The sequence below is a fragment of the Symphalangus syndactylus genome, chromosome 10, assembly GCF_028878055.3.
Source record: "Symphalangus syndactylus isolate Jambi chromosome 10, NHGRI_mSymSyn1-v2.1_pri, whole genome shotgun sequence".
Taxonomy (NCBI): Eukaryota; Metazoa; Chordata; class Mammalia; order Primates; family Hylobatidae; genus Symphalangus; species Symphalangus syndactylus.
The window spans coordinates 128,809,564-128,835,792 of NC_072432.2; the positions used below are offsets into that span (position 1 = coordinate 128,809,564).

A 26,229-nucleotide genomic window follows, 5' to 3' on the forward strand; every position below is an offset into this window, starting at 1 on the left:
TAGAAAAGAGAAGCAAGAGATAATCCAGCTTCCTTGTTTGGTTTTAGAATACAGTTGTAATTACCCATATATTCATCTATACCTACATACCTGCTCATTGATCCCCTTCACTTCCTCCTTGGCCTTGTCTCTGTCTGAATGGACATTATTCTGTGGCCTCTGTGGAGTTAGGGAGGAGGTTAAGGGCAGGCAGTCCGTGTTCAAAAAGAAAATAACTATGTCTACTTTTTTCCGTCCTGGGGATTCTAAGGTATCTGTTTAATCAGGAACACATTTAGTGCTTAATATTTTTTTAAGTTAACGAATGCATTGAGAATTAGTATCAGTGTCTATTTCCTGTGTGTATGAGTGCATACAAAAGGGATACAGTAGGAGACAAGGAAAGAGAATGAGGATACATAATAAGACATTAACAACAGGGGAGACAGTCACAGCAAAGACAGATTGCAATTGAATTACTATTTTAAGTGAAAGCTCTGATTTATCTGCCTGATAGGGCTTCCTTTATGTCCATCTGCAGTCAGCTTGCGTGAAACTGGCAGAATTATCTTTGTTAGAACACAAACGACCTGTTCCAGCCAGCCCTAGGGTCTTCCTCCCAGAAGGCACTTCAGGCCAAAGAAGTAAAAGGAAAATCATGTTTCTTTAGAAGAAGAAAATTCCCAGTTGCTGCAATGGATTACCTTTACTCTGCCAACTAGTGTCTTGAAACTATTTTCTTTGTTCCAGAATGCATTCTGCTATTTAATGCGTTTTAGTGCAACCATGAGCAGATTTCCTGGGGCATGAAGTTCCATGGGTTTCCTAAAGGGCCATGTTTTAGTCCTCTTCCCATTATGTTTGGTTTTGCTTTGATTTTTGCCACTTTAATTTTTCTTTCCAGCACTTCTTCACAGTCTCTTATACACAGATGGTGTTATATTTATGCTCTATCAAACCAGTCACATATACTAAACTTCTTATCAGGAAGGGTGAAATATTCTAGTACGTCTTATCCAATTCGTTTATTTAGTGGTCCCTTGTAAATGATTTCAGTGGAATGAAAGAGGATAAAATGTTTGAGAGAAAATAAACATTACCTTAAGGATATTTAAAGAGTTGTCAGAAATAGGTGTTTGTAAAAAAAAAAAAAAAAGTTTGCTTATTGATAAGGTTTAAGATTTCTAAAACTCAACATTGAACAAATTAGCCAGAAATAGAACTTTCAAAGTGATTTTTGTTATTATAACCAATGAAGTGGAAATTCCAACAAACTGAACATAATCATTTCTTGAGTTTTTTTTTTCTTTTGAAATGGAGTCTTGCTTTATTGCCCAGGCTGGAGTGCAGTGGATCGATCTCGGCCTACTGCAACCTCCACCTCCCAGGTTCAAGTGATTCTCCTGCCTCAGACCCGACCCGCCCCCTGTCCCCCCGGCCCCCCCACCCCAGGAGGTCTTGAACTCCTGACCTCAGGTGATCTGCCTGCCTCAGCCTCCAAAAGTGCTGGGATTACAGGCATGAGCCACCATGCCCAGCCCATTTCTTGAGTTCTTGATGTCAGCAGTTATTTTGATAGAAGAGGAACAGTTAACATCAGGATAATTGGGCAATAGGACTATTCTGAAAAAAAATTTATATTTGTGTGTTTATTTGTGTCCTGGCAATGTAATGGTTAGATCACATCTTATTTCCAAGTGAGAGAATAAGCATACCTTTCCCAACAGGAAGTGATGTCAGTGGAAGACGAATCCACATCCTGTTACTGCCTTTTGGACCCCTTTGCGTGTCATGTGCTCCTAGACAGCTTTGGGACCTATGCGCTCACTGGAGAGCCAATCACAGACTGTGCCGTGAAGCAACTGAAGGTGGCGGTTTTTGGCTGCATGTCCTGTAACTCCCTGGATTACAACTTGAGAGTTTACTGTGTGGACAATACCCCTTGTGCATTTCAGGTCAGCCTTTGTTTTAATAATTTTCTTTTGGTGTCATGAAAGTGTGGGTTTTCCAAAAGATCAGTATCAACTGAAAATTTTATTATTGAGGGTCTAGAAAATGAACCCACGCCGCTATAACTGCCCAGTGGGTTCACCTTGCCTGCTGCCTAGACAGAGCCGATTTATCAAGACAGAGGAATTGCAATAAAGAGTTATTCACGCAGAGCCAGCCGTGCGGGAGACCGGAGTTTTATTATTACTTAAATCAGTCCCCCCAAGAATTTAAGGATCATTGTTTTGAAGGATAATTTGGTGGGTAGGGGCTAGTGAGTTGGGAGTGCTGACTGGTTGCTTCGGAGATGAAGTCATAGGGAGTCTAAGCTGTCTTATTGCACTGAGTCAGTTCCTGGGTCGGAGCCACAAGATAGATGAGCAGTTAATTCAACGGGGTGGTGCCTACTGATCCATGTGCAGGGTCTGCAAAATATCTCAAGCACTGATTTTAGGATTTACAATAGCAATGTTATCCCCAGGAGCAATTTGGAGAGTGTCAGAATCTTGTAGCCTCCAGCTGCATGACTCCCAAACCATTATTTCTAATCTTGTGGCCGATTTGTTAGTCCTACAAAGGCAATCTAGTCTCCAGGCAGGAAGGGGATTTGTTTTGGGAAAGGGCTGTTATTGTCTTTGTTTCAAAGTTAAACTATAATATAAGCTAAGTTCCTCCCAAAGTTAGTTTGGCCGATACACAGGAATGAACAAGAACAGCTTGGAGGTTAGGAGCAAGATGAAGTTGGTTAGGTCAGATCTCTTTCACTGTAATAATTTTCTGTTATAATTTTCCAATGGCAGTTTCACCACTGGTTTGACTGGGATACCTACCTTGAAGCAAGAGCCGTGTTACTGTGTGGTCAGCAATGTAAGAGGGGTTGGGGTACTTGGCATTCAAGAAGAGAGAAGGGCTAAACTAACGCATGTGCTGAACATTGTGTGCTAAATTATGCAACTGACCAGAAATGTAGTCAGAATTCAGCAAACAGAGACAAAAATGGAGAAGAGTTTTTGAGAACTATTCTACAAATTTCCATGGATGGATGTGATTTAGGAACAAAACAGAAAGGAACACCACATCAAGAGAGAAAAAATAGCATGAGCCACAGGAACAAAAAGAGTTATTTGATGTGCAGAGGGCAGTGAGAAAATTGCTTGAATCAACTGAAGGTTGTAGTTAGGGAACCACAATTATAAATCATACCTATCACAAGGTAGTCATTTTCTATCCTGGACATATAGTCTATTAATTATCAGGGCTACTAGGGCAGAGATGGTTCAAGGTTCCTTTCCATTTTTGGTACTTTTAATCATGTAAGATTCATTTTAATTTAGCTACTCAGGAAGACTGCAAGTTTATTAATAGCAGCAAGGATGATGCAGAACTGCCTGTGTAAGCTCTGCCCATATATAAATAGCATAGCTCTCCTGACACACCTCATTCCAGATCCCTGCTATTCCAGTTTTGGGTCATTAAGTCCATTATGCAGAGCATTTCCTCAGTAACTAGATTTTAAGACACTGAGCTGGAAAACTCATGTTTACCAGTAGAAAAGAAATACCACAACCTCACTCCTGAACATAAGCCAGTAAAGGTGACACAGCACCAGCCTGTGATCCCGAACCACCCCTGAGTACCTCTTAAGTAGCACAGGTCATCGTGAAGGGCACACTTCATCTTTGGCTGCTCACAAAAGGGGCATCTTTCAAAGGTGTGCCACTTTGTGGAATAAGAAACTTCAGTGTAAGTAGTTAAACCTCCTCCCACCGTTGTTATTTAATAATCTTCCTCTGCACTCCCCACCCCACAATAAGAGGATTGCTCCAAGAGAAAATATATAACAGATATTCAGGAAGCAAAAATAAAGAATAAATATCTTAAATAGAGGGTTCGTCTTGGGGTCCCTACTACTACTAACCAGTTGTAAAATGCACCATGACTCAAGTTGGATGTTTAGTAACTCAGCCAGATTTTAAAGGCTGAGTACACTGGAGTAACCATGGAGCATCATGGAAGATTTCCAGTCTCCTGGCTGATACAGGTAACCCACTGCTGACTACTGTGACTGTGTGGAGCTGCACAATTGTCTTGGAAGTCAGCCCTCATAACCAGTTTGGAGTTTTCTTTGAATAATGGTCTCCCAGCTGATGTATATAGCAGTGAGATAGACGTGTACCTAAAGAGCTTGTTCTCAGTGACTTTCAGATCATCTATTTTCATCTCTATCATATTCTACCATGGCTCCACTGTTCACAGATGAATACAAATTATTGTGGATGTCATGAATACACCCTAAACATAGCTTTTCAAACCATTATCCACTTCTGGTTGGTAGTAGAATCTTTTTAGACAGTACTAGGGAGAACGTTATTCTCCCTCTAATTGAATCCAAATGTATTTCATCATTGAGAGGTATTTCTTTTTGTTTGTTTGTTTTTTGAGATGGAGTCTCGCTGTCCCCCAGGCTGGAGTGCAGTGGCGCGATCTCAGCTCACTGCAACCTCCACCTCCTGGGTTCACGCCATGCCATTTTCCTGCCTCAGCTTCCCAAGTAGCTGGGACTACAGGCGCCCGCTATCACGCCTGGCTAATTTTTTTCGTATTTTTAGTAGAGACAGGGTTTCACCACGTCAGCCAGGATGATCTCGATCCGCCCACCTCAGCCTCCCAAAGTGTTTGGATTACGGGCGTGAGCCAACGTACCCAGCGGAGAGGTATTTCTTAAATTAGTAGAACTCCTTAATTTTGCTTTAGAGTAATGTTTTTTGGTAGAAATACCTTTGACCCCATTTGTCCTAATCTTTTTACCTCCGGTGATTCTTTGTCTCTCCTACAATGGCAAACAAAGCTGCGTTTGGTTGTACTTGTTATTGACAGCTGTCATGAGCAGAAAGGCCATGTATCCCCCTTGGGGTTTTGAAAGATCATCAACCTTGCTTGAATAACTTTTCTGGCCCACATATGGATTAAAATGAAACTTGTGGCTTTTCTGAACTGAGACTTCCTAGTACAGGAAACAGCCATGTACTCCTCCGTCTTAGTTTCTGGGTTTTGTTTCTGAAACTGTCTTGCTTTCTGGATTTTTACTTTGCTAAGTGAATGTGTTCAGGGCCTTCTGCAGAGATTTATTTTGATCACCTGCATATCCCAAATCATTTCACAGTGTGATAGCTTCATATGTGATATTGCATTGGAGGAGGAAATTAGTTACTAACCCATTAAAACAGTTCTATTTTAGGAAAGCCTTAACAACAGTTGCCTTTTTGAACACCTTAAAGACCTCACAAATTAGTATTTAGCTCTCCCAACTTCTGTGGCGTAAGCTGAAAATAGAGTATACAGTAATAACATTTTCTGCAACCCTAAAAGAACCCTGACTTCTTAATCAAAATCAGTAAGCAGTTTTTCATGGAGCATTTCTGCAGAAATTGCCCACCCTGGAATGTGCTTCAACTATCCTTATGATGACACGTTTGTTGTGATTAGGAAGTCAATGTGAACATGGTTGTTACAGCTGCTGTATTTATTGCAGTGCATCTTTCATATCTCAAAGAATGATAACAGATATGTGCCCAACTCTAACTGTGCTCTTAACCAAAAGGAAGCTGGGGTTAAGTGCGTGGTTGCATCTTTCATTTCATTCATGTCTCACTGGGAGATTGTATCCCATAAAACACTGAAATGCCTACATTCTCCCTGGAAGACCTTGCAAGAAGGAACGTGTAGAGACTCAACTCCACCTGTCCTCTCAGAACTGGGTGGGGACCAGGCAATATAATGGGCCCACCATAGAATATTCCTTGAAAGAATTTCAGTATCTAAATAGGGACATTCTCTGTTTTTAGTCCTGTCTTCCTTTCCCTGTACCCCCTACAGGGCTACTCTGTTTGAGTCTCATTTGCTCTGGGGGTAGCTTATCTGAGTAATACTAGCAATTTCCTTGACAAAAACAAAATATACTGTGCACCAGGCTAAGACATAATTTAGTTTCAGATTTCTGAAGATCCGTTTTGATAAACACATCTAAAATCGTCTCTATGAAAAATTAAATCTGCTGTGTTTTTAAAAAATAAAAATGTCATCTCCCTGTAGGTAGGTGAGAAAAGAACAAGAAGACAAGAAGTAAATGACTTCTTGTCCTTCTTGCTTTTGTGTTTTTGTAATAATTAGGGCTGCCATTTTATGCTTGTATGATTGACATCGCCTCCTTTGATAAATTCAAACCAAAGATTGAGAAATGGTGATATATCTTCAAAGCAGTAACATTTTAAGCCCTGGTTTTTTTGGTTATTGTCTTTTATTACACACGAACACACACACGCACAGCCCAAACAAACCTTGACATAGGAAGGCAAGGAATTAAGCAGTTACCCTATCTTATCTAAGAAAGAAAATAGAAAAAAACAACTAGGGTTTTTTTTGCCATTGCTCCCAGCACTCCTATACAGTACTCTTGGTACTCATTACTTACTTGGCCTTAAGGTGGATTTAGAATCTAATTTCAAAGGATTTCCTCTAGATGTAGTTCTTGTGTTTATCAATAATGCAATCTTGGGAAATATTGTTCACGTAAAGCATTTAAAGGAAAACACCATAGTGACATAATTTGTGTGTGTGTCTAAGTTCAAACAGTTTTGTCTCATAAATATGTAAATTTAGCCTGCCTGTTTTAGTATCCCTGAAGCACACCTGAATATTGCTGCCTGTCTGATTAAATCAACATAAAGAGCTCAGTAAGGCACAAAGCACAAGTTTTTCCTGGCCACAGCTTCTAGAACTGGATGACTTGCAACCCCAATGTAAAATGATGAAACAGAATGCTGAGAAAAACCACCATCCAGAGCCTTCAGGTGCATTTTATATACAAAAAGCTGGCCAGACCCTGTTTCCTAGTTCCATTAACTCAGATTATCAGTTTAACAATGGAATGAGGTATTTAACAGGAGGTCCTTGTCACATAGAAGGCAGATTGGAAAAATCAAATTACTATCAAGGCTCACTTTGTGGATACTTCATCCATATGAGTGATTTAGAATGAGCTAAGCAGAGTTGTCCAAACCTGGCTGGTCATCAGAAGCATCCAAGAAATGCTTATAAATACTCAGGCCTAGCCCCCCAGAGTAATACGGTAGGCTCAGGGAACTCTGCGTTAAGTGCAATCCACTGTATTTGGAGAGTATTTTAAAGCTCGTACTCAGGCGTCTATTTATTTAACTTTGAAGCCAATTGTGCCTTTACAAATTTATAAATACAATTATTAGTTCATTACTAGGCTTTTTCATTTTAATAATTGTTTTGTTATAGAATAACTAATTGCTTCATATTTTGTACAAGATTACAAGACACTGTTAATTGTATATTGTTGGCTCGATACGTGCAAATTTAAGGAGTAAGTGAAAAGAGCAAAAAATAAATCATGTGTTTAAATTTGAGGCCCTAGAGCAGAACTTTTAAAAAGGTACTCTTTTCTTCCATGATAATTATAAGCAGATATCTATTTTAAAAATTCTTAATATTATCCATTCTGAGTTTCAAGGACTGTGTAGACAGTATATATAACTCTAGGGCAACTATAGATTGACTTATGTCATCTTATACATATATCCTGCATCAGTGAAAAATCATTTATGAGACAGAGTTAATCACAGTCTGATCTTCACATGACTCTTAAAAAAAAAAAAAAAGCATAGTAGTAAGAAAAGGCAGGGAAATCTAAGAGAAAAAACACTGGACCATGATCAAGTTGCCCTGGTCTAGTCTCAGTTCTCCCATGAGCCATGTGGTTTTAGGCAAATAACTTTCTTCAGGGGACTTCCATGTTTTCATGTGTAAATAAGGCACTTGGTGCTCTCAATCTTAAGTTCCCTTCAATACAATGATTGTGTGTAGTTTCTAAATAACAAAATAGTCTAGCACTACACTAAGTAACACATGACCTTGAACAAGTCACTTCATTTCCTGGCGTCGACTACTTCATGTCCATTAAGGAAAGTTATATCTAAAGAAAAGGGTATACTTGAGAAAGCCTAGTTCAAATACACTTGGAAGAGTTGCTGTTATACTGTGGCTTTAATATGGTCTTAATAAGCACACTTCTTGTTTGTACTTGTTTCTAATCTTGCACCAGAATTGCAAAAAGAGGTTAATATATTATCATATTAATTATTTTGCTTGGCTATAAATAAACCCAGGTAAGGAACTGAGGTCTAAAGAAAGTAATTTGCCCAAGACCACACAGAAATGTGATTAGAATTTTATGCTGCTATCTTCAATTTACAAGATCGGTATTCTCTTGAGTATATGAAGACACCAAAAGAGTTTTAATGCACCTTAAAACCAGAGCAACATTACTCAAAAATAAAATACAAAGTCCTTAGCATAGCAAGCAAGAATTTGGTATTTGGTTTCTCCCCCACATTTTCATCATCTCCAATCACACACTTTCCACCTCAGCCTTCCATCCCAGCTCTGTCTAGCTACCATGCTTGTGAATGCCCTGCTCAGCATCTGGAATGTCCTCTCCTTCCTTTTCAAATGGCCAGCTCCTCCATTTATTTCAAAGTTTGGCTCAAATACTACCTCCCCTAGTAATGCCCAGACTCCTTTCCTGGTCTGTCCTCCCATCTGGGCCAGGGGCACCTTCTGTCTTTCTTAACCTCCTAGGCATACATGTAAGGTAATAGATACTATATTAGAATCAATGCCTAGTGTCCTGACCCTTTCACGATATTGTAAGTTTCGTGGTGGTGAGGTTGTTTCATTTCTGCATACCCAGTGCCCAGCTCCAACATAGCTCTGATGGAAATTTAGTAAATCTCAAAAGAAGGAACCAGTGACCAGAGACCGGCTAATGTCTCAGCCAAGTAGGCATTTAGAATTAATTTCCTATCCTCCCCATAGTGCCTCTTTTCTTCCATTCCTTGTAGCCCCCACCAGACATTGGCTACCATGTTATCATGTTCAACTCTGAAATCCACAAGGTTATGAATTACCTAGCACTGTACTGTCCAGTATGGTCATTGCTAATCACATGTGGATATTTAACTATAATTAAAAAGTCAGCTCCTTCATCACTCTAGCCACATTTCAAGTGCTAATAGCCACTTTAGCTAGTGGGTACCATAATGGACCACGCAGAGATAGAATATTTCTATCATCACAGCTAGTTTACCACTGACCCTTGGGCCCCAAGAAACACCCTTCCCACAAGCAACACCAAAGAGCTGGAGAAAATGCCACTGATTTAGTCCTGGAAAAACATACTAACAGTTTATGTGTATGTGAAGGATAAAACTTGGATGACATTTTAGTCAAAAATGTTTTTGTTATTGTCATTCTACTTATGGACAAGAGATAACCAGTAAAGGTGTTTTTGCTCATTGATAATTGAAATGTAAGTTTGATTGTGTTTATAAACCTATTTGATTTCAAACAGTCTTTTTTTAAGAATCTGAGATTATAGGACATAAAGGATTTCAGGTTCTAATTTCTCCTAGCTCTGCAAGGAAATAATATGTCAATTAATGGTGATTTCAAAAACGGACTTAGGGAGATCTCTTATCTTCAGCAACACCGAAAGCCTCAATCCCGCACAATCATTTAGCACTTCACTGAATATGTATTCGTTTTGTTATTCCATTTGTTAAATCATCTCTCCAATATGATCCTAACACCACAAATTTAGAACCAATGAAATGGTTTACTCAACAGGATGTATGTGGATTGCGTTTGTATTAGATTACATAAAGATTCTTCAGTGGAAGCTACAGGACTGTTTCCTCAGAATTTTGATTTCTGTTTTCCTGAGCTACAGCTACCTTGATACACAACTTATCTTTCCTTGGCCTTTGGTATAATAACTTTTACAAACATTACTACAAATAAGCATGATACATGCACACTGGAACATTTATTTTAAGCCAAAAGAATAAATATCATATAATGCCTGCATTAGTGAAGAAAAATTGAACCAGAATGGAGGGGGGCTGTTTCCAGTTAGTGTGAAATATGATGATGTGTCAGGTTGAGCATGAATGCGTCCCTTGATTATGGTCAGAGAGTGAAATTCCTACAGTTGTGGAAACCCAGAAGTATTACGATTTGCTTAGGGGCAGGGGAGGTCTTTGAAGTTTAAACAAAGGCACAGTGTGGTTTAAAGCCTAAACAACACAAATAATAAAAAAAAAATTGTCTCTTTCTAACCAAACACTTGTCACTCAGCAGTTGTTAATCCTTAGTCTTGAACTTTATGGGCTATGGAGTTGTAAAGAAGTATGTTTCTCCTATGCTCTCTGTCCATTTGTGGAAGACACATGGTAGTGAGCATGCATATCCCTAGATAGGAGATATATAAGTAGCAGGATATTTCATTATTGATCTTCTTTTCTTTTTCTTCTCCTATAGGAAGTGGTTTCAGACGAAAGCCATCAAGGTGGACAGCTCCTGGAAGAACCAAAGTTGCTGCATTTCAAAGGGAATACCTTTAGTCTTCAGATCTCTGTCCTTGATATTCCCCCATTCCTCTGGAGAATTAAACCATTCACTGCCTGCCAGGTACTGGCCAAATGGGTTTCTAACAGAAGCGGCTTTGCTTTAACCAGCAAGCATGTCACAGATCCTGGCAAGGGTCTGCTTGATTTTCCTCCTCCTTTAAGGGATGGATTTCACCTCAAAACTGTCACAGAAATGTAACAGTTTGGGCTACACACACGGAGTGAAACATGTTGTCATAAATTCACAGCATTCTAACGGGTGGGAAGAAAGGCGTTTGCACGTTAGGTGAGATGGCATTTCGCCTCTCCTGTTGGAATCATTGCTCAATATAGGTTGAAGATGCCAATTTAACAACATAGAGCCAGGTTTGTGAGTTGGTTTGTTTTTATTAAAATCAGTTCATTATGAGACAGCATCGTAATCATATTCAGCAATGAATAAACTGAATGTCAGTGAGGAACTTCTTAAGGGTGATGATTTTGAGTTGTACAGAGCTATGGCTAGCCAGGTAGAAACAAGAGATTTTTTTCTTTCATATACGAAGTGCACTTGCTGCCAAATGAATCAGGCAAGATGGGAAGAAGAAATTACAAATTGAAAAGCAAAGAAAGAGCATGCCTTTTTCTTTTTCTTTTTTTTTCTTTTCTTTTTTTTTTTTTTTTTTTAAGATAGATGGAGTCTCTCTCTCTGTTGCCCAGGCTGGAGTGCAGTGGTGCAATCTTGGCTCACTGCAACCTCCGCCTCCCGAGTTCAAGCGATTCTCCTGCCTCAGCCTCCTGAGCAGCTGGGATTACAGGTGCCTGTCACCATGCCCAGCTAATTTTTGTATTTTTTAGTAGAGATGGAGTTTTGCCATGTTGGCCAGACTGGTCTTGAACTCCTGACCTCAAGTGATCCGCCCACCTCGGCCTCCCAAAGTGCTGAGATTACAGGTGTGAGCCACCATGCCTGGCCAGAACATGCCTTTCTTAAGAGTCCTTTTATAAATATCTAAAGATACTTATTATTGTTTACATGTCTCCTATTAGAGATTCTGCAAAAAATTTTCAGGGAGACTCAGAATCTCTCTGGATCCTATTTCGTTATTTCAAGCACATGCTTATCCTTAAGAGATCTCTTATAAACTTGTGATCCTGCCACTGAAGTCTACGAGAATTCCCAGTGATACATATTACAGTAAGTGGCTAGCTAGCCTGCCACCTACCATAGTTTCTAAAGCTAGTCAGCTATACTTCAAGTGCTTAAGGACAGGATATTTCCTTCACTCTGGAAAAGCTTCTGGCGGACTCACATTGACCTGGAATCACAGAATGCTTTCAGGCTTCTTTGGTTTATCCATCAGCATAATGTGTAGAGTCCTCTGGGTTTTGTAACCTTCCATCCTTGCAGCATTTTTTTTTTTTAACTATAGACAGGTATACCAGCTTGTCAGAATGGGAACAAGCCTAGTCACAAAGAAAAAACTTTGACTGCATCATGATGGTTAGAAAAGTGTTGTACCAACCATCCAACTTGTAAAATTCAGGATTTTTAAACTGGACAGGGCTGCATTTTTCTATTGACTTTTCAGACTTATTACCTAAGGAATTGCCCAGCTGTACAGTTTTAGTGCATTCAAAGCAGCACAACCGTCTCTCATTGCCCTGAACATTTTTTTTCAGGGGACCAGGGGCACATTCACCACATTTTTTCCATAGGGAGAAGTTTTCTATGAATAAATATATTGTGTTGTTTATGACATTCAAGATGTAGGTCTCTTTGCTTTCCGGTAAGCAGTATTCAAAGTTTCTAGTCCAAATTGAACTTCAGAGTATTGTTAAAACAAGTCCTGATGTCATGCAAACTCCTCTGTATTAATCTTTATAGGTTATAAGGGCCTCATTTCACTGGATCTGATGCAAGTGACTCAGTCCAAAGTGAACTATTAAGTTTAATGCTTGGAGATAAAAAATCAGATGAAAGAACCATTACCTTGCAGCATGACTTAAACAACAATTCCGACCCTAGGGATAACAAAGAGAGCCCCAGGAAGAAGAGGCTTAGGGGGCTAAGTGTTTACTGACCTCAGAGGGTGCAAGAGGACCAGCCAAAGCCAGAGGACATTGACTTTCAAGAAAACCCAGCAAGCTTTACTGCTGGGATGGGCTGGATTACATGGAGGTTGTGAACATGTATAAATATTTGCCTTTTATAATTAAGCATAATTTGAAATAGTCTTGGAAGGCTGAGAAACAGTTTAATTTTCTCTGCATCAGGAGGCTTGCCACTGAGTTTTCATTTCCACTTCATTTTTCTTACCCCAAATGGCTTTCCGCTCTATTCCTCCTTTCTCTTCATCACCCCTACCACCAATTCCCTTGCCCCTCTCATCGTTGAAATCCCTCAGCTTCTGTGAATGCATATTGTGCTTGGCTTAATGACCATGCTGTGTTTGCTCTGGGCATTAGATGTAAGCACTTAGGGGAGGGTTTGTGTTCAGCCTACTTGAACCTCATGTAGAACATCATGTGCACTGACAAACTTGGCGTGGATAATGGAGAATGGCTTTTCATTAGGGCTTAGTGGTTAGGAACTAACAACAGGGCCTATTTCTTTCTACCCCAGAGAGCTATTGTGGAAAGAGAAAATCACACTATTCCTGACATCATTTATAGGTCTCTCCTTCAATTGGTGAATCTCCCTCTCTAACTAACTTCAAATCAGGAATCTGGGAGCTGACATATTACAATTGGTACCCAAACCCTCCTCTACTAGGAAACTTCCCTGTTTTCTTCTGGGAAGGTGGTAGAATTTCCCAGAAAAGTTCAAGCTAGGGACGTACCCAGTGCATACAATGTTTTCCCTATCAGACACCAACAAACTGCATGAGAAATGTTTTTAGAATGGTGTGAGTTCAAGGTTGGGCCCTGAGATATGCAATGAGAGCCTGTATATTGAAGGACCAACTAGATCTTAAATCTTGTTGGTTTAGGTTCTGGAGGATTACAATTTATGGATGTCATTACTTATGAAGCCAGGTATATTGGGTGAGAAGTAGGAAAGGCTATGTCAGCTCTTCTGAGATCTCATTATGGTAGCAGCCACTGACATTGGTTCAAAGAAAACCTGAGGCCCACGATGCTAGTCTCTCCAAGTAAACAATTCATTATTTCCCATTTTCTTGTCAGTCCCTAAGACTCTACCACATTAGGAATATGTGATTTTTGCCTCTGTAGAATTAGCAACCCTCCTCTGGGAGGTAAATCTATTCTTTCAATAGGTTATGGGACCTGAGAGCACCTAAATAAGTTTCTTTTATTCCTTGCTGGGACCTGAGAGCTCCTAAATCACTTTCCTTTATTCCTTGCTGGCTGTGGGGTAGGGGAGCTGTAATAAACATAATACGATAAATTATTTTTAAAAGCCAACAAAACACAAAGTCAAGTTGTCACCTCCCTGGGGTAAAAGCAGCTGTCTTTCCAGCATGCTATGTATCTTGGAGAACCCAGTGTCTGTCTCCTGCTAAGATATGATTTACATTCTCTCCATCTGCTAAGAACCTAATTATAATAGGAGTCAAAATGAAAACATTTCCGGAATTCTTTAAACACCCATAACTTTGCTACACTTTCTCCTCCCATATTACTTTCCACATAATTCCTCTCAGCTCAGCGAGCTCGTTGGCGTTTTTTGTTTTTGTTTTTTGAATAAATGAAAGTGAAGATGATTGCCCTGAAAACACACTAATCACGGTGGTTCTAATTCTATTATTTTTAAATGTTTTGTTGAATGCTATTGGCAGCTGCTACTCAAGTCAACAATAAAAAATATTCCCTTGATACTGTCTTAAAATCAGATTTTTTAAATGTTTGGATTGTGTTCAATGGAATGGAAAAGAGGGTTTTTGTTTTATTGTTTTTTGGTGCAAATTCTCATGTCTTTCTGCAAGGAAAAACTATCTCTGCAGTAGGCATTACTCTTTTATATTTCTTCCAGTGTTTTTAGGAGAAAATACAGAGAATTTAGCAAATGATACCAGAGAAGACCCTTTTAAATGAGTGGTCAGTGCCTTTTTTTTTTTTTTTTTTTTTTTTTGGAAGGCAAGTATTACCAAGGATTCAAATCAAATTGCAGAAAACGTACATTTGCTTAAGAGCTGGAGCTTGAGCACAGTTCTTTGTCTAGCCCTGAAGTCCAAGTGCTTGCATTACACTATAATAACTCAAATTTCAATTTTAGGAAACAAAAATCTCCTACTTAGCTTAGCTGGGTAAAACCACCTTAGGCAAAAGTACCTGTGAACTCCAGAGTGCTACGTTACGGTTACTTTCATGGAAGCGCATAGTGCAAAGCAACTCTACAAAAATTCACTGGTTTGGAGAAGAGAGTTTATTTGAGGGCTAATAAAAATAAGAATGGAGAGAACAAGTATAGGGCAAGAAATGGTGGAAGCCCTTGAAGGCCAGGCAGAAGACAGAGTTTCACACAGCGGGCTGATCAAAGGACCACTGTGGTCCCCCAAGCAAAGGACTCATCTAATAAATGCAGAGTTCCTAGGTGGCCTGGTCACATCACTGCCTGCCCCCAATCATTAGAGGTGTAAAAAAGAGACCATAATGCTATTCCCTGAATAATCCCAATCAGCTGCTTTCTGCTTTGCTTTCTGTTTTCCTGAGCTATTTCCCTCTCCCATTAAGCCCCAACCCCCTCATTTGCTCTATGTAGTAGAGCTTGAAGGCAGGAAGACTGGGAGTAGGTGACCAGAGTCAGCCATACTGGAAGCATAATGGAAACCAGAATATTAGAGGAGAAGAACAACGGCAGAGAGATGATGGCAATCAGTTTCCAAAAGTTAAATTTGCCAGAGAAGTAAAGACCAAACAAGATTGTTTGTTTGTAGTGCTTAGGGGTATAATGCCAGGAATTGAGGATAATGAGATAAATACCAAAGATGATGTTTCTGGAGTCCTTCATAGAGAGATGGCAGTTGGGGCATGTGTGAGCAGATGGGATCTTGAACAGTACAGTAGGCAGAGAAGTGTAGGAGGCTGAGATGTGGAGGAAGGGCTGCCCATGGTTTACAAAGTGGAACAAAGCGCAGGAGAATTAGGAAAAGAATCACACTAGATAACAAGGAGAAATGGCAGACCTTCTAAGTGCATATGATGATACAAGTGAAAAGTCATTTGGAGTATTTTAGAGAAAATGACTTCCTGTAGGCATTGCCAGGAGGCCCCACCAATCAGAAATGCCCTCTGCTGCAGGATCTACCACAGGAAGAAAAGAGATCATAAGTAAAATGTTTTTGTATTAGAAGAAAGTGGGAAAGCGATACCATTAAACGGACATGTGTTGTCAGCTGATGGTAGAAGCAAGTTGTCCTCCAATGAAAAGCATCCTTAGTGATCATTAGCTTGGTGCCTCTTCCAGCATTTTCCCCAGACGATAGCCTCCCTCTGGAACTCAGTAGTAGCCCCTTTCAGGGTTGCCCAACTCACATGTATTTCTAAAATAATGTCTTCAAATCAAGAATTGTTTTAGTCAAGAAAATAGAAGGCACTCAAGACATTTCAACCGAGGGGCAATTTAATCAAGGGATTTATGTGATTACAAAACCTCTGTAGAGAGCCAAGGTCAGAGAAAGCTACTAGTGGTATTAGAAAACCAGTCAGGTCAGGAATTTCAGGAAAGTGCACCAGCACTGAAGCAGTAGATTCTCCAGTGAATGTCCAGAAGCCCCTGCACACCTTTCTTGGGCTGTCAGTTGAAGCCTTTGGATCTGCCTGCTGATGTTAGGGGGGCAGTGATGGCTTCTGCATTTCCTCTCCCTTCCAAATCTAGCATGAGCGCCTCTTGTGGGCAGAATGGAAATGTGAACTCCTGCCAGCAGGGGGTCTATAAAATTTAGGTTTTAGGCTTCCAGCCCCTTCCACATGGGGAAGAACAGAGAATGGCAAAGATGGAGTTCCATACTAACAGCCCACTTCTTGCACAGGAATGAAGTCCGTGAAATGCCAGATGGTTTCCCGCCTATATACCTTCTCTACATCCTTCTTGAAATTCCACTTTTCTTTTGGTTCAGGATTAATAACAAACAAAACAACACACAGTTTATTGCTAAGATGCATGATAGAATATTTGATTTTGTTATTTCATACTTCCTTAAAGCTGGCTCTCCTCTCTTCAAGTTCACAACAATCTAAAGTCCATCCATCCCTCCTTCCTGAGTCCACCAGAAAGTATCCAAAATAAAAATCTGTGAGGCTTTCTATAGAGAAAATTAGGAAGCAAGGTATCCAAACAAGTGTGCACATAAGGGCTTGCGAATAACTAGGTAACTCATAGCTTCTGAAAGGGAACAGGTAATTTCAATCATGTTCTTTAGTCTCATGACACATGCTGGCTTCATCACCAGTCATAGTTCAGGGTTCCAAACTTCCAGACTTGATACATGTCTTGCCACCTTTCAGTTCTGATATTGCAGAAAATTTTATTTTTAGCAACAGGTAAAGGAGCAAACTAATAAGGTGAGAAATAGAGAAAAAAGTGACCGTGAGGATCACTAGAGGCATATGTGGTCATTGCCAAGGGCCAAGCCACATTTGAGTAGAAAGGAGAGAGACTTTTTAGTACATGAAAAAATTTCAGCGACTAACTTCTACTTCATATTAGTCACAGTCTGGTAGCAAGCACTGGCTAATACTAGGAAAAATGAGTAACCTATAGATTTTATAATTTCCCTCCTCATTTACTAAAAGGTATTTTTGCCTCTCAGTTGTCCATATGTCCCCTGAGAGTAGGGGATTGAATCTGTTATTGTTTCTTATTGTTTACCTAGTACAGTGTCTGGTCATTAGCAGGCACTTTATACATTATAGTTGAATGGACAAATTGAGCAAATGAAGAACTGACAAACTAGATCACTCTGGGGAGGCCCTGTATGTGTGTCTGTCTGTCTCTCTCCCCTCCTTCCTCCCTCTTTCTCTCCCTGGCTGTGTGTTTATGTGTGTGATTTTACACTAGGTATTAATTTTTATGTTGGATACATTAGCAATATTGTATTCTCACAATTCTGCATGAGTTTGTGGTATGGAGTTAAGTTCTGGCCAATCAGTTCCTTAGCATAATTTTTACGTAAGTGAAAAGATAACATCCTACCCCAGACCGAAGTAGAAGCATGGCCCACAGGAGTCTTCCAAAGGAAAATATTTTCTAAGTGGGGAATGAAAATGATAATTTTTGATGATATTCTTTCTAATTGTGTGTCACCAAGTGAAATCTGAGCTCTTGCAGTGCGGTTTTGGAATTCAAATGTTATCAATTGGAATTGACATTAATTACATTTGTGCTGCTTGGCATTTGCTGGAACATTATTTTTACAACCATTCCACTAAAGCTGCCTAGGCAATTATCTCTGCTGTGATTGTCCTCATCATCATTGTTGTCATCATCATCATCATCATCATTGCTATTAAGTCTGTCCTGTTCTAGTTCATCTCAGCTGGGCTCTGCACACCATCCCTTCTTTCCATCTCCCCTGCAGGAAGTCCCGTTCTCCCGCGTGTGGTGCAGTAACCGGCAGCCCCTGCACTGTGCCTTCTCCCTGGAGCGTTACACGCCCACCACCACCCAGCTGTCCTGCAAAATCTGCATTCGGCAGCTCAAAGGCCATGAACAGATCCTCCAAGTGCAGACATCAATCCTAGAGGTGAGTCCTTGATCTACAGGTCATTTGACCCCCTTTCTGAAGGACGGTAAGAATAATAAAGCTATACCTACCAGCCATGCTATTCAGGTTCTGAAAGAGCTTCAAAATGCACAAACTCTTCATCTTCATTACTGATGAGGGAAAATAAGCTTTATCTCATGCCGAGGATTGAACTAAACTTCCCCCTGGGCAAGGGAACTCAACCCATCAGAGAGCTTAGACTGTGAAGGCACCTCTGGGGAAGGAACTGGTACCAGGCTTTGATACACAAAAATCACAAGAAGTCTTATTCCACAGCAGGCTTGGATTACCAGCTGAGATTCATTATAGACTGAAGCTAGATGGTACAGTTGAGACACATGCCACAAAGAGGCACAAAGCCACCCTCAGACTGTTTTTCTGCTGGTTCTGACTAGTTTTCCAGAAGTCAGTTGCCCTATATGTGTTATTTTATCTCCAGGGATGGGACTCCCTGTCTTACTGTTTCTCATGCTCCCCAGGCTCAGAATTCTGTACATCCACATTTCCATTACTCCCTTCCAATACGATAATATAAGGAGGACAGGACAATACAATAATATAAGAAGGACCTCATTCTATAAGGTAAGGAAATAGAAGTGCAAAGAGAGAAAGGACTTTGTCCAGGTCAAATCAGTATTGGAACGTAGAGTTAAAGTAGCAGTCAAGGGAGGATTCACTGGAGAACTTTTGCAAAAAGACATCTGCTTTCCAGCATGGCTCCAATTTGTCCTAAACCACTAGGTGACTTCATGGCTTTGAACATGAGCTTATAAAGTAGACAACAGCCATCCTTCCTGAGGGAGATTAGCAGAGGGATTGTGATGCTTTTGTTTGTCAGTTTCCAGGTCATTACAGGCTAGTGTAGGAAAACATACATTTTTTGTTTTTCACTTATAAAATAAATAAATATATACATATACATACATACATGCATTTATTAATATATAAATATATATTTATAAATTTAGGCTTGGCAGAAGATTGAACATATTTATATACCTACAATTCAATTTCAAGGTTTTTTCCTGGAAAATTTATAGCTGTATAACATTATTCCTTCTCTCTATTCTCATTTGAATTCATTGTTTATGCAAAATGAGCATTGCTAATTCCCCAAATAGTTTTTCTGAAGAGTAGATGGCTTTCCAAAGGATTGTGCCTTAAAATTGATAGCTGTCTTAACTGACATGTTTATGCAGTATTTGCATTCATTATTGCCAATTAGCATTATGTGCTCAAGTAGTTTTGACAGAGAAGGTAGATCTGAAAACCTGGGGTAGGATATTTTTAGGGGCTCTTTCTCGAACAGCGTTGGTATATTTCACACGATACATTGCAAAGTAAAATAAAAATTGTAGGAAGGCTTTAAAAATAAAAACAAAAAATCCAAGAAGAGCTGGTATTCAGAAGGACGCATGAAAAGGCGTAACATAAAAGATCCCTCTCTTCCAAATTGCCCTAGATGTCCGTTAACAGGCCAATAAGAGTTCAGGTTTAAAGGTTATTGTTTGTAAAGGCATCCAGATATTGGTGATCAACTTGTGCTATTACAGGACATTTATGTAAGAGGAATATGATAGGTATTTTTGCTCCTTGCTTAATAATTCTTAAAGTACTCGAAAGGAAAATTAGCTAATAAACACAACCTTATTGTTTACTCCCCAATTTCTTTTCTAATGCTTCACAAGTTTACAGTCACTTAGAAATGCCTTGTAGAAGATAACATCATAATATCTCTTGATAATGAGAGGCAAGTATGAGAATAATATTTCAATATTTATTGTTAGTCTATAGTCATCCAATTTGAGGGCTGCTGCATTTTAGAGGCTTTATTAACCCTTTGATCCTTTCAAGGATCACTTTATTAATTGCTTTAAGCATTGCTGCAGAATTTGGCCCAGGTTGTCATCTTCACTTTGTATAAACTGTATTTTTTAGACAAGTCTAATTTGCTCTCATTTTCTGTGTCAGAAGACGACTAATAACTTTTGTAAGCCACTATATTTCAGGTATCATTTCATTTGCTTTCGTATTTGTCATACAACCATCAAAACTCTGTGGGTTAAGTATTAGTACTATCACAATTTTACATGCTATAAAAGTCTCAAAGGCATCAACTTTCTTGTCCAAGATCAAAGATCATGGAACTCATAAGGGAGTAGAGCCACAGTACCCAACTCAGAGACCTGACTTCAAGATCAAAGTCTGACTACTCCACTGCACTACTTCTGGACCCCAGTCAAGGCCATCTAATGGATTAGCCTTAACTGTGGGCCTTCTTCACAGTATGGCTTCCCTTCAGGGACTCAGGTACTAGTGACAAACATCACAGCACCAGAAATTTTGTCTTCCAGTACCTGAAAGTATATGAAAACTGAGAAGTTCTTTCTTCAAAAGAAGAAAGGATGGGATGTAACCATTTGTGTGATGGACTAGAATTGTTCATTCTATAATAGAGATCCTACGTGTAGCTCTGCCTACAAATGGATGTCTTGGTTGAATGATTGCTCAAACCCATTTAATCCTGGGATTGTCTGACTCACAGGAAAGACACGCATCTGATGATACATATAATGCATAAAAACTGTCCTCTTGGCTGGGTGCGGTGACTCAAGCCTGTAATCCCAGCACTTTGGGAGGCTGAGGTAGGCGGATCACAAGGTCAGGAGACCAAGACCATCCTGGCTAACATGGTGAAACCCCATCTCTACTAAAAATACAAAAAATTAGGCGGGAGTGGTGGTGGGTGCCTGTAGTCCCAGCTACTTGGGAGGCTGAAACAGGAGAATTGCTTGAACCCAGGAGGCAGAGGTTGCAGTGATACGAGATCACACCACTGCACTCCAGCCTGGGTGACAGAGACTCCGTCTCAAAAAGAAAAGAAAACTGTCCTCTTTTCCCTAAAATGACTTAATTTTTTGGTAAATGGTTCCAGCAAAAGTGAAGACGCAGAAAGTGCTGAGAAATTGGGATGACCTGGGGAGGTGCAGGATACATTCTAGACCCAGGTCTCTGTCGGTGAGTTAGGAATAATAGATCAATTTTTAAAGCGCATCATACTTCATGTCCCCTAGGCAGAAAAAGACATTTAGGTGGTTTAATACATTAGTAAGATATATTTATATAATTAACATTTTATATAGGCTCAAGATTTAAGATATATAAAATACTTTAAATATTGATTTTTAAATATTAATATCTATTGTAAATACTGCTTTAAATGTTTAAGTCAATGCAATAATCATCCTCATTGAAGGCATTTGATCCTTCATGTTCAGCCTCATCCCTGACATATCCCTTCATGCCTCTGATCTAAGTGATTTTTCAAATAAACCCAGTCCGTCATATCACCTTCACACTTAAAAGTTATTTTTGTGACCAAGATAATATATCTTTTTTACTCTTTAGAGTGGTCATTATTGTATCAGTCTTTGGAAGCAAGTTGTTCCCCTTAAATTTAACCCTATTGAATTACCTAATGATTATTGCCAACCGATACTCTATAAAGCAACAGTATCAACAGTCTAAAATTGCAGACTGGAATAAAACAATTTTGCAAATATTGAAGAGAAAGGAAGAATTCGCAAGTAATTTATTTCATCATTCCTTATTAATGTAACATTATTAAAGAATCTTTTCTTCAATATAAACAACTTAAAGGAATCTTGCATGTTACAATTTTCCCTTCAAGCAGTTCTCTTATCTTTCTTCCAAAAGTGTTGGAAGTTGGGGGATAATTTGTCTGTTACAACAGACAGAATAGCTGGAATTTCTCATTGATTTACAACTCGCTTAGCTTACCAGGTAGCAGCTGCTTATCTCAGATGTGCAGAGCATGAAAATCTACTGTTCCTCTGCATATTTAATTTAAACAATCAGAAAATGTGATGTATCTACAGTATTCTTATTACTTGGCCCAGATGTCTTTTAGAATGCATCATAAATGTCACATAAAGTGTCATCCTTATGCCTGGAAAATATTTAAATTTGAAAACTTTAAGAGGGAAATGGGGACCCACTTACTAATGTGTAGTAAATTGAAAAGTTACTTATTGTTAGACTCAATCTCATATAATACTTTATTCACCTTCAAATAAGACCACCTTGTTCAGCTTTCTCTGAAGATATCATGCATCAAGGTGGTTTTTCTTCCGCCCACAGTGAAAAGAGAGCTCGGTCAACAATTTATAGATGCCATGAGGGCTTTCAGAGGCCAATTCTGTCCCTTGGGATCCTTTAGCATGGACACTTCCAGTGTTTTCAGTTTCATTGATAAGCCACGTCTTTGGCATTGACAATGACAGCTACCATGTTAACTTGTATAGAATTAAAAAAAATTCTGCTTCTAGTTTCTATCATAGTCTTAAGTCAGAAAATATGCAAGGACACTATTCCTACTTGATTTGCATTTTTAGAGACTAGAAGAAATTTTACAAACCATGGTAAAAATGATGTATCTTGTAACCTAGTTTAAGCAGGAAGAAGCTGAGTAGGTTCATTTTATAACCATTCAATATATCAGAACAGAATTGTCCACTGTGCCTGGAATAACCACCTATCCACCTAATTTCTACTCAGTCAATGCCTACCTATCTTTCAGGCCAACTCAAATGCCTCCTCCATGAAGTCTTGCCTACTGTACTCAGAGAACGTTTTCCTTAACCACCCAGCACTGTAGATTTCTTGGCACTTGTCTTGAAACACGGTGCTATAGTGAAATAAGTACTGGTGTAGTTGTTGGATGTCAGAATTCTAGTTTCACCTCTGTCACAAACTTACATGGGTGAATTTTTCCAGGTTTCATAACTTCTATGGAGTCTATACAAATGCAAAATAACTGATTAGGAAGTTGAGGCTGAGATAAATAAGGTAGCATCCAAGGTCACTAAACTAGGAAGTGTTCAGTTTTACTCCAAAGTGAGGTCTTTCTGCTTCCAAAAACCATGCTCTTTTCTATTATAATATGATAACCTCAAATACTGGAATAGTTTTGATGAGTATTGTTTTAAAATATTCCAGGAACATAACTAAAACCAGTAAGTAGAATCTGTTTAATATAATAACATGTACTTTGAGGTTCCAAGAAAAGCTTGTGATATGCAGCATTTCTCACATGTGTGTGACCATTTAACTGCCATTTCTTAGAATCTCTTCTGAGATATCCTTTTGGAACTGGTGGATTAAGGCACTGTGTTTCCAAAAACAGAGCCCTCAAAATGCAACTGTGTTAAATAGCTACAGAAAGACAAAAATCATTATCAATCACTAGTGAAATTTCTGTTATCAACCAGTTTTCTCAATTAACAGATTTAAGAACTCTATTTTCAACCTACCAAGCCTGATAGTTTTTACTCATGTGAGCCCGGCTGCTAGCTGAAAAAGGCCATCATGGTTTTGGTGCCCACATTAGGAAGACATTTAACAATTGGAAGAGGCATCAGGGCAGGATTTCAGGGAGGGAAGGAAGGGCATGTGTGGACTTGGAGGGCAGCACAACAGGCAAGTTTCTAAGGCAAAGGGACAGCTTCTTGGAGTTTAAACAGTTCTAACTAGTCCCTTAACTCAATCCCAGATCTGATGCTTTACTTACCCCTTGGATTAGTTTTCTGTGCTACATAACAAACTACCACTAATTTAGAAGCATAAAACAACACTTATCTATTATGTCACCAAAGTGTTGGCCAGGACATGTTCTCATCTGGAGCTCAGAGTCCTTTTCTAAGGTTGGCACCATTTGGTTCCTTGTTGCTTTAGGACTAAGGTCCCCATTTTCTTGCTGGCTGTTGGCCAGAGGTCAGTCTCAGCCCCCAGAAGCCACCCACAGGTCCCAGACACGTGATCCCCTCTATAGGAAGCTCACAGACTGGCTGTATGCTTTCCTCTAGGCTAGAAGAAAAGGTGCCTCCAGACAAGAGCTATCTCTTCTCATTTGAGGACCACCTGATTAGGTCAGGCCCACCCAGAAAAATCTCTTAATTGATTCAGATAACTGATTAGGGACATTAATTACATCAGCAGAGTCCCTTTTGTCTTATAATCACGGAAGTGATTCAACTGGATATTTTTCAGTCCTTAACATTCTGTTAGTCCACCTAAACTTATTAGCAACCACTGCAGCCTGGCACATTTCTGTGGGATTTCATGTTGGATGTAAGGATTAATAGTGAAATGACAAATTCTTATTGGACAGCTTTAAACCAGAAGCAGGCAGGCAGGCAGGAGCCTTCCTGATTATACCACTATACAGGCTGGTCTATATGTTACTCTGACTCAAGGCTGGCTCTGTTATACCAAAGCAATTTAATTCTGAAACATTTAATTTTGAAATAAAGATACTTATTATAAAATCACACAACTTTAGGACTTGGGAAAAAAACAAAATTAGAGGTAATCAACATACAATCATACCCTTGTAGCTTTCCTACAAGGCATTTCCTAGTCAGCTCCTTTGATCAGCCCATTCACCATTAGTCAGTTATGACTATCAGAGGGTCATTCCTCATGCTGAACTGAAATCTGTCATTTGGTAGCTTCTTCCTGCTGATTCTAGAGCTATGCCTGAGAGCCAAAACAAGCAGAAAAGAGTCTAATTCTGCTCTCACCTGACAGTTTTTTTTGTTGTTTTGTTTTTTTGTTTGAGGCAAAGTTTCGCTCTTATTGCCCAGGCTGGAGTGCAATGGCGGGATCTCAACCCACTGCAACTTCCACCTCCCAGGTTCAAGTGATTCTCCTGCCTCAGCCTCCCAAGTAGCTGCGATTACAGGCGCCTGCCACTAGGCCCAGCTAATTCTTTGTATTTTTAGTAGAGATGGGGTTTCACCATGTTGGTGAGGCTGGTCTCGAACTCCTGACCTCAGGTGATCCACCCGCCTCAGCCTCCCAAAGTGCTGGGATTACAAGCATGAGGCACCATGCCCAGCCTCTGACAGCTCTTTTAATGCTGGAAGCTAGTGATTGTGACTCCCCTGAGTGGAAGAGGCTGTTGTAAATTTCCAGTACACAATTTATTAGGCTACTAGAGAAGTTCTTTGCTATCTTAGAAGAAAGGAGAACTTATCAACGTATTTTATAGAGTCCATCACAACAGGCAAGCATTTTGTGCATGTGTGTTAACCCAGATTTTCTTAAAAAATAAGTGTTGATCAGGACTGCTTTCAGATGATCTGATCATGCATTCCTTATTTTGTTTATAGAGTGAACGAGAAACCATCACTTTCTTCGCACAAGAGGACAGCACTTTCCCTGCACAGACTGGCCCCAAAGCCTTCAAAATTCCCTACTCCATCAGACAGCGGATTTGTGCTACATTTGATACCCCCAATGCCAAAGGCAAGGACTGGCAGATGTTAGCACAGAAAAACAGCATCAACAGGTAATTGGGGACGCTTCTGGAAGACGATGTTACTAACAGAACTTGGAAACATAAAGTGGGCTAAGTGAAACCATGTAGTTTCTGAGCCCTAATATTTTTATGAGTTCCTCTGGCCATATTTCATGTGTGTTCCCACTAAGTAAGTGGGGAAAGAGCAAGAAAATAACAGTAGGCCAAGCGTGGTGGCTCACGCCTGAAATCCCAGCACTTTGGGAGGCCGAGGCGGGCAAATGGCTTGAGCCTAGAAGTTTAAGACCAGCCTGGGCAACATGGCGAGACCCCATCTCCACAAAAAATATAAATAATTAGCTGGGCGTGGTGGTGCATGCCTGTAATCCCAGCTGCCTGCGAGGCTGACGTGAGAGGATCACTTGAGCCTGGGAGGTCAAGGCTGCAGTGAGCCAAGATTGCACCACTGCACTCCAGCATGGGCAACAGAGTAAGATCCTGCTCAAAAAAAAAAAAAAAAAAAAAAAAAAAAAAAAAGACACCCTGTGTGACATTTCCTGCTACCCCCCATTCTGCCTTTTGCAACATTATAGAAAATCCCTACTTTGGTTCTGGTACCATCTCTAGGTTTGCTAATTGGGTCACCCAAATGGGCAGACTATGTTATCTTGGAGATCGTGAGTGAACAGAGCACTTTCTTAAGCCGGTGATACAGAAACAAACAAGCAAATTTCTCACA

The 26,229-nt window shown here is 39.8% G+C and overlaps 1 protein-coding gene across 11 annotated transcripts in view; it reads left to right on the forward strand.

Annotated features, from left to right (window-relative positions):
- UNC5D (unc-5 netrin receptor D) overlaps nt 1-26,229 on the forward strand; it is a 564,646-nt gene that overhangs the window by 516,433 nt on the left and 21,984 nt on the right. For all 11 annotated transcript variants that reach the window (XM_055295940.2, XM_055295946.2, XM_055295942.2 and 8 more), the window contains 4 exons: nt 1,707-1,934; nt 10,372-10,521; nt 17,984-18,148; nt 25,363-25,541. In XM_055295940.2, the coding sequence (XP_055151915.1) occupies nt 1,707-1,934; nt 10,372-10,521; nt 17,984-18,148; nt 25,363-25,541 (722 nt within the window). The remainder of the gene's footprint in view (nt 1-1,706; nt 1,935-10,371; nt 10,522-17,983; nt 18,149-25,362; nt 25,542-26,229) is intronic.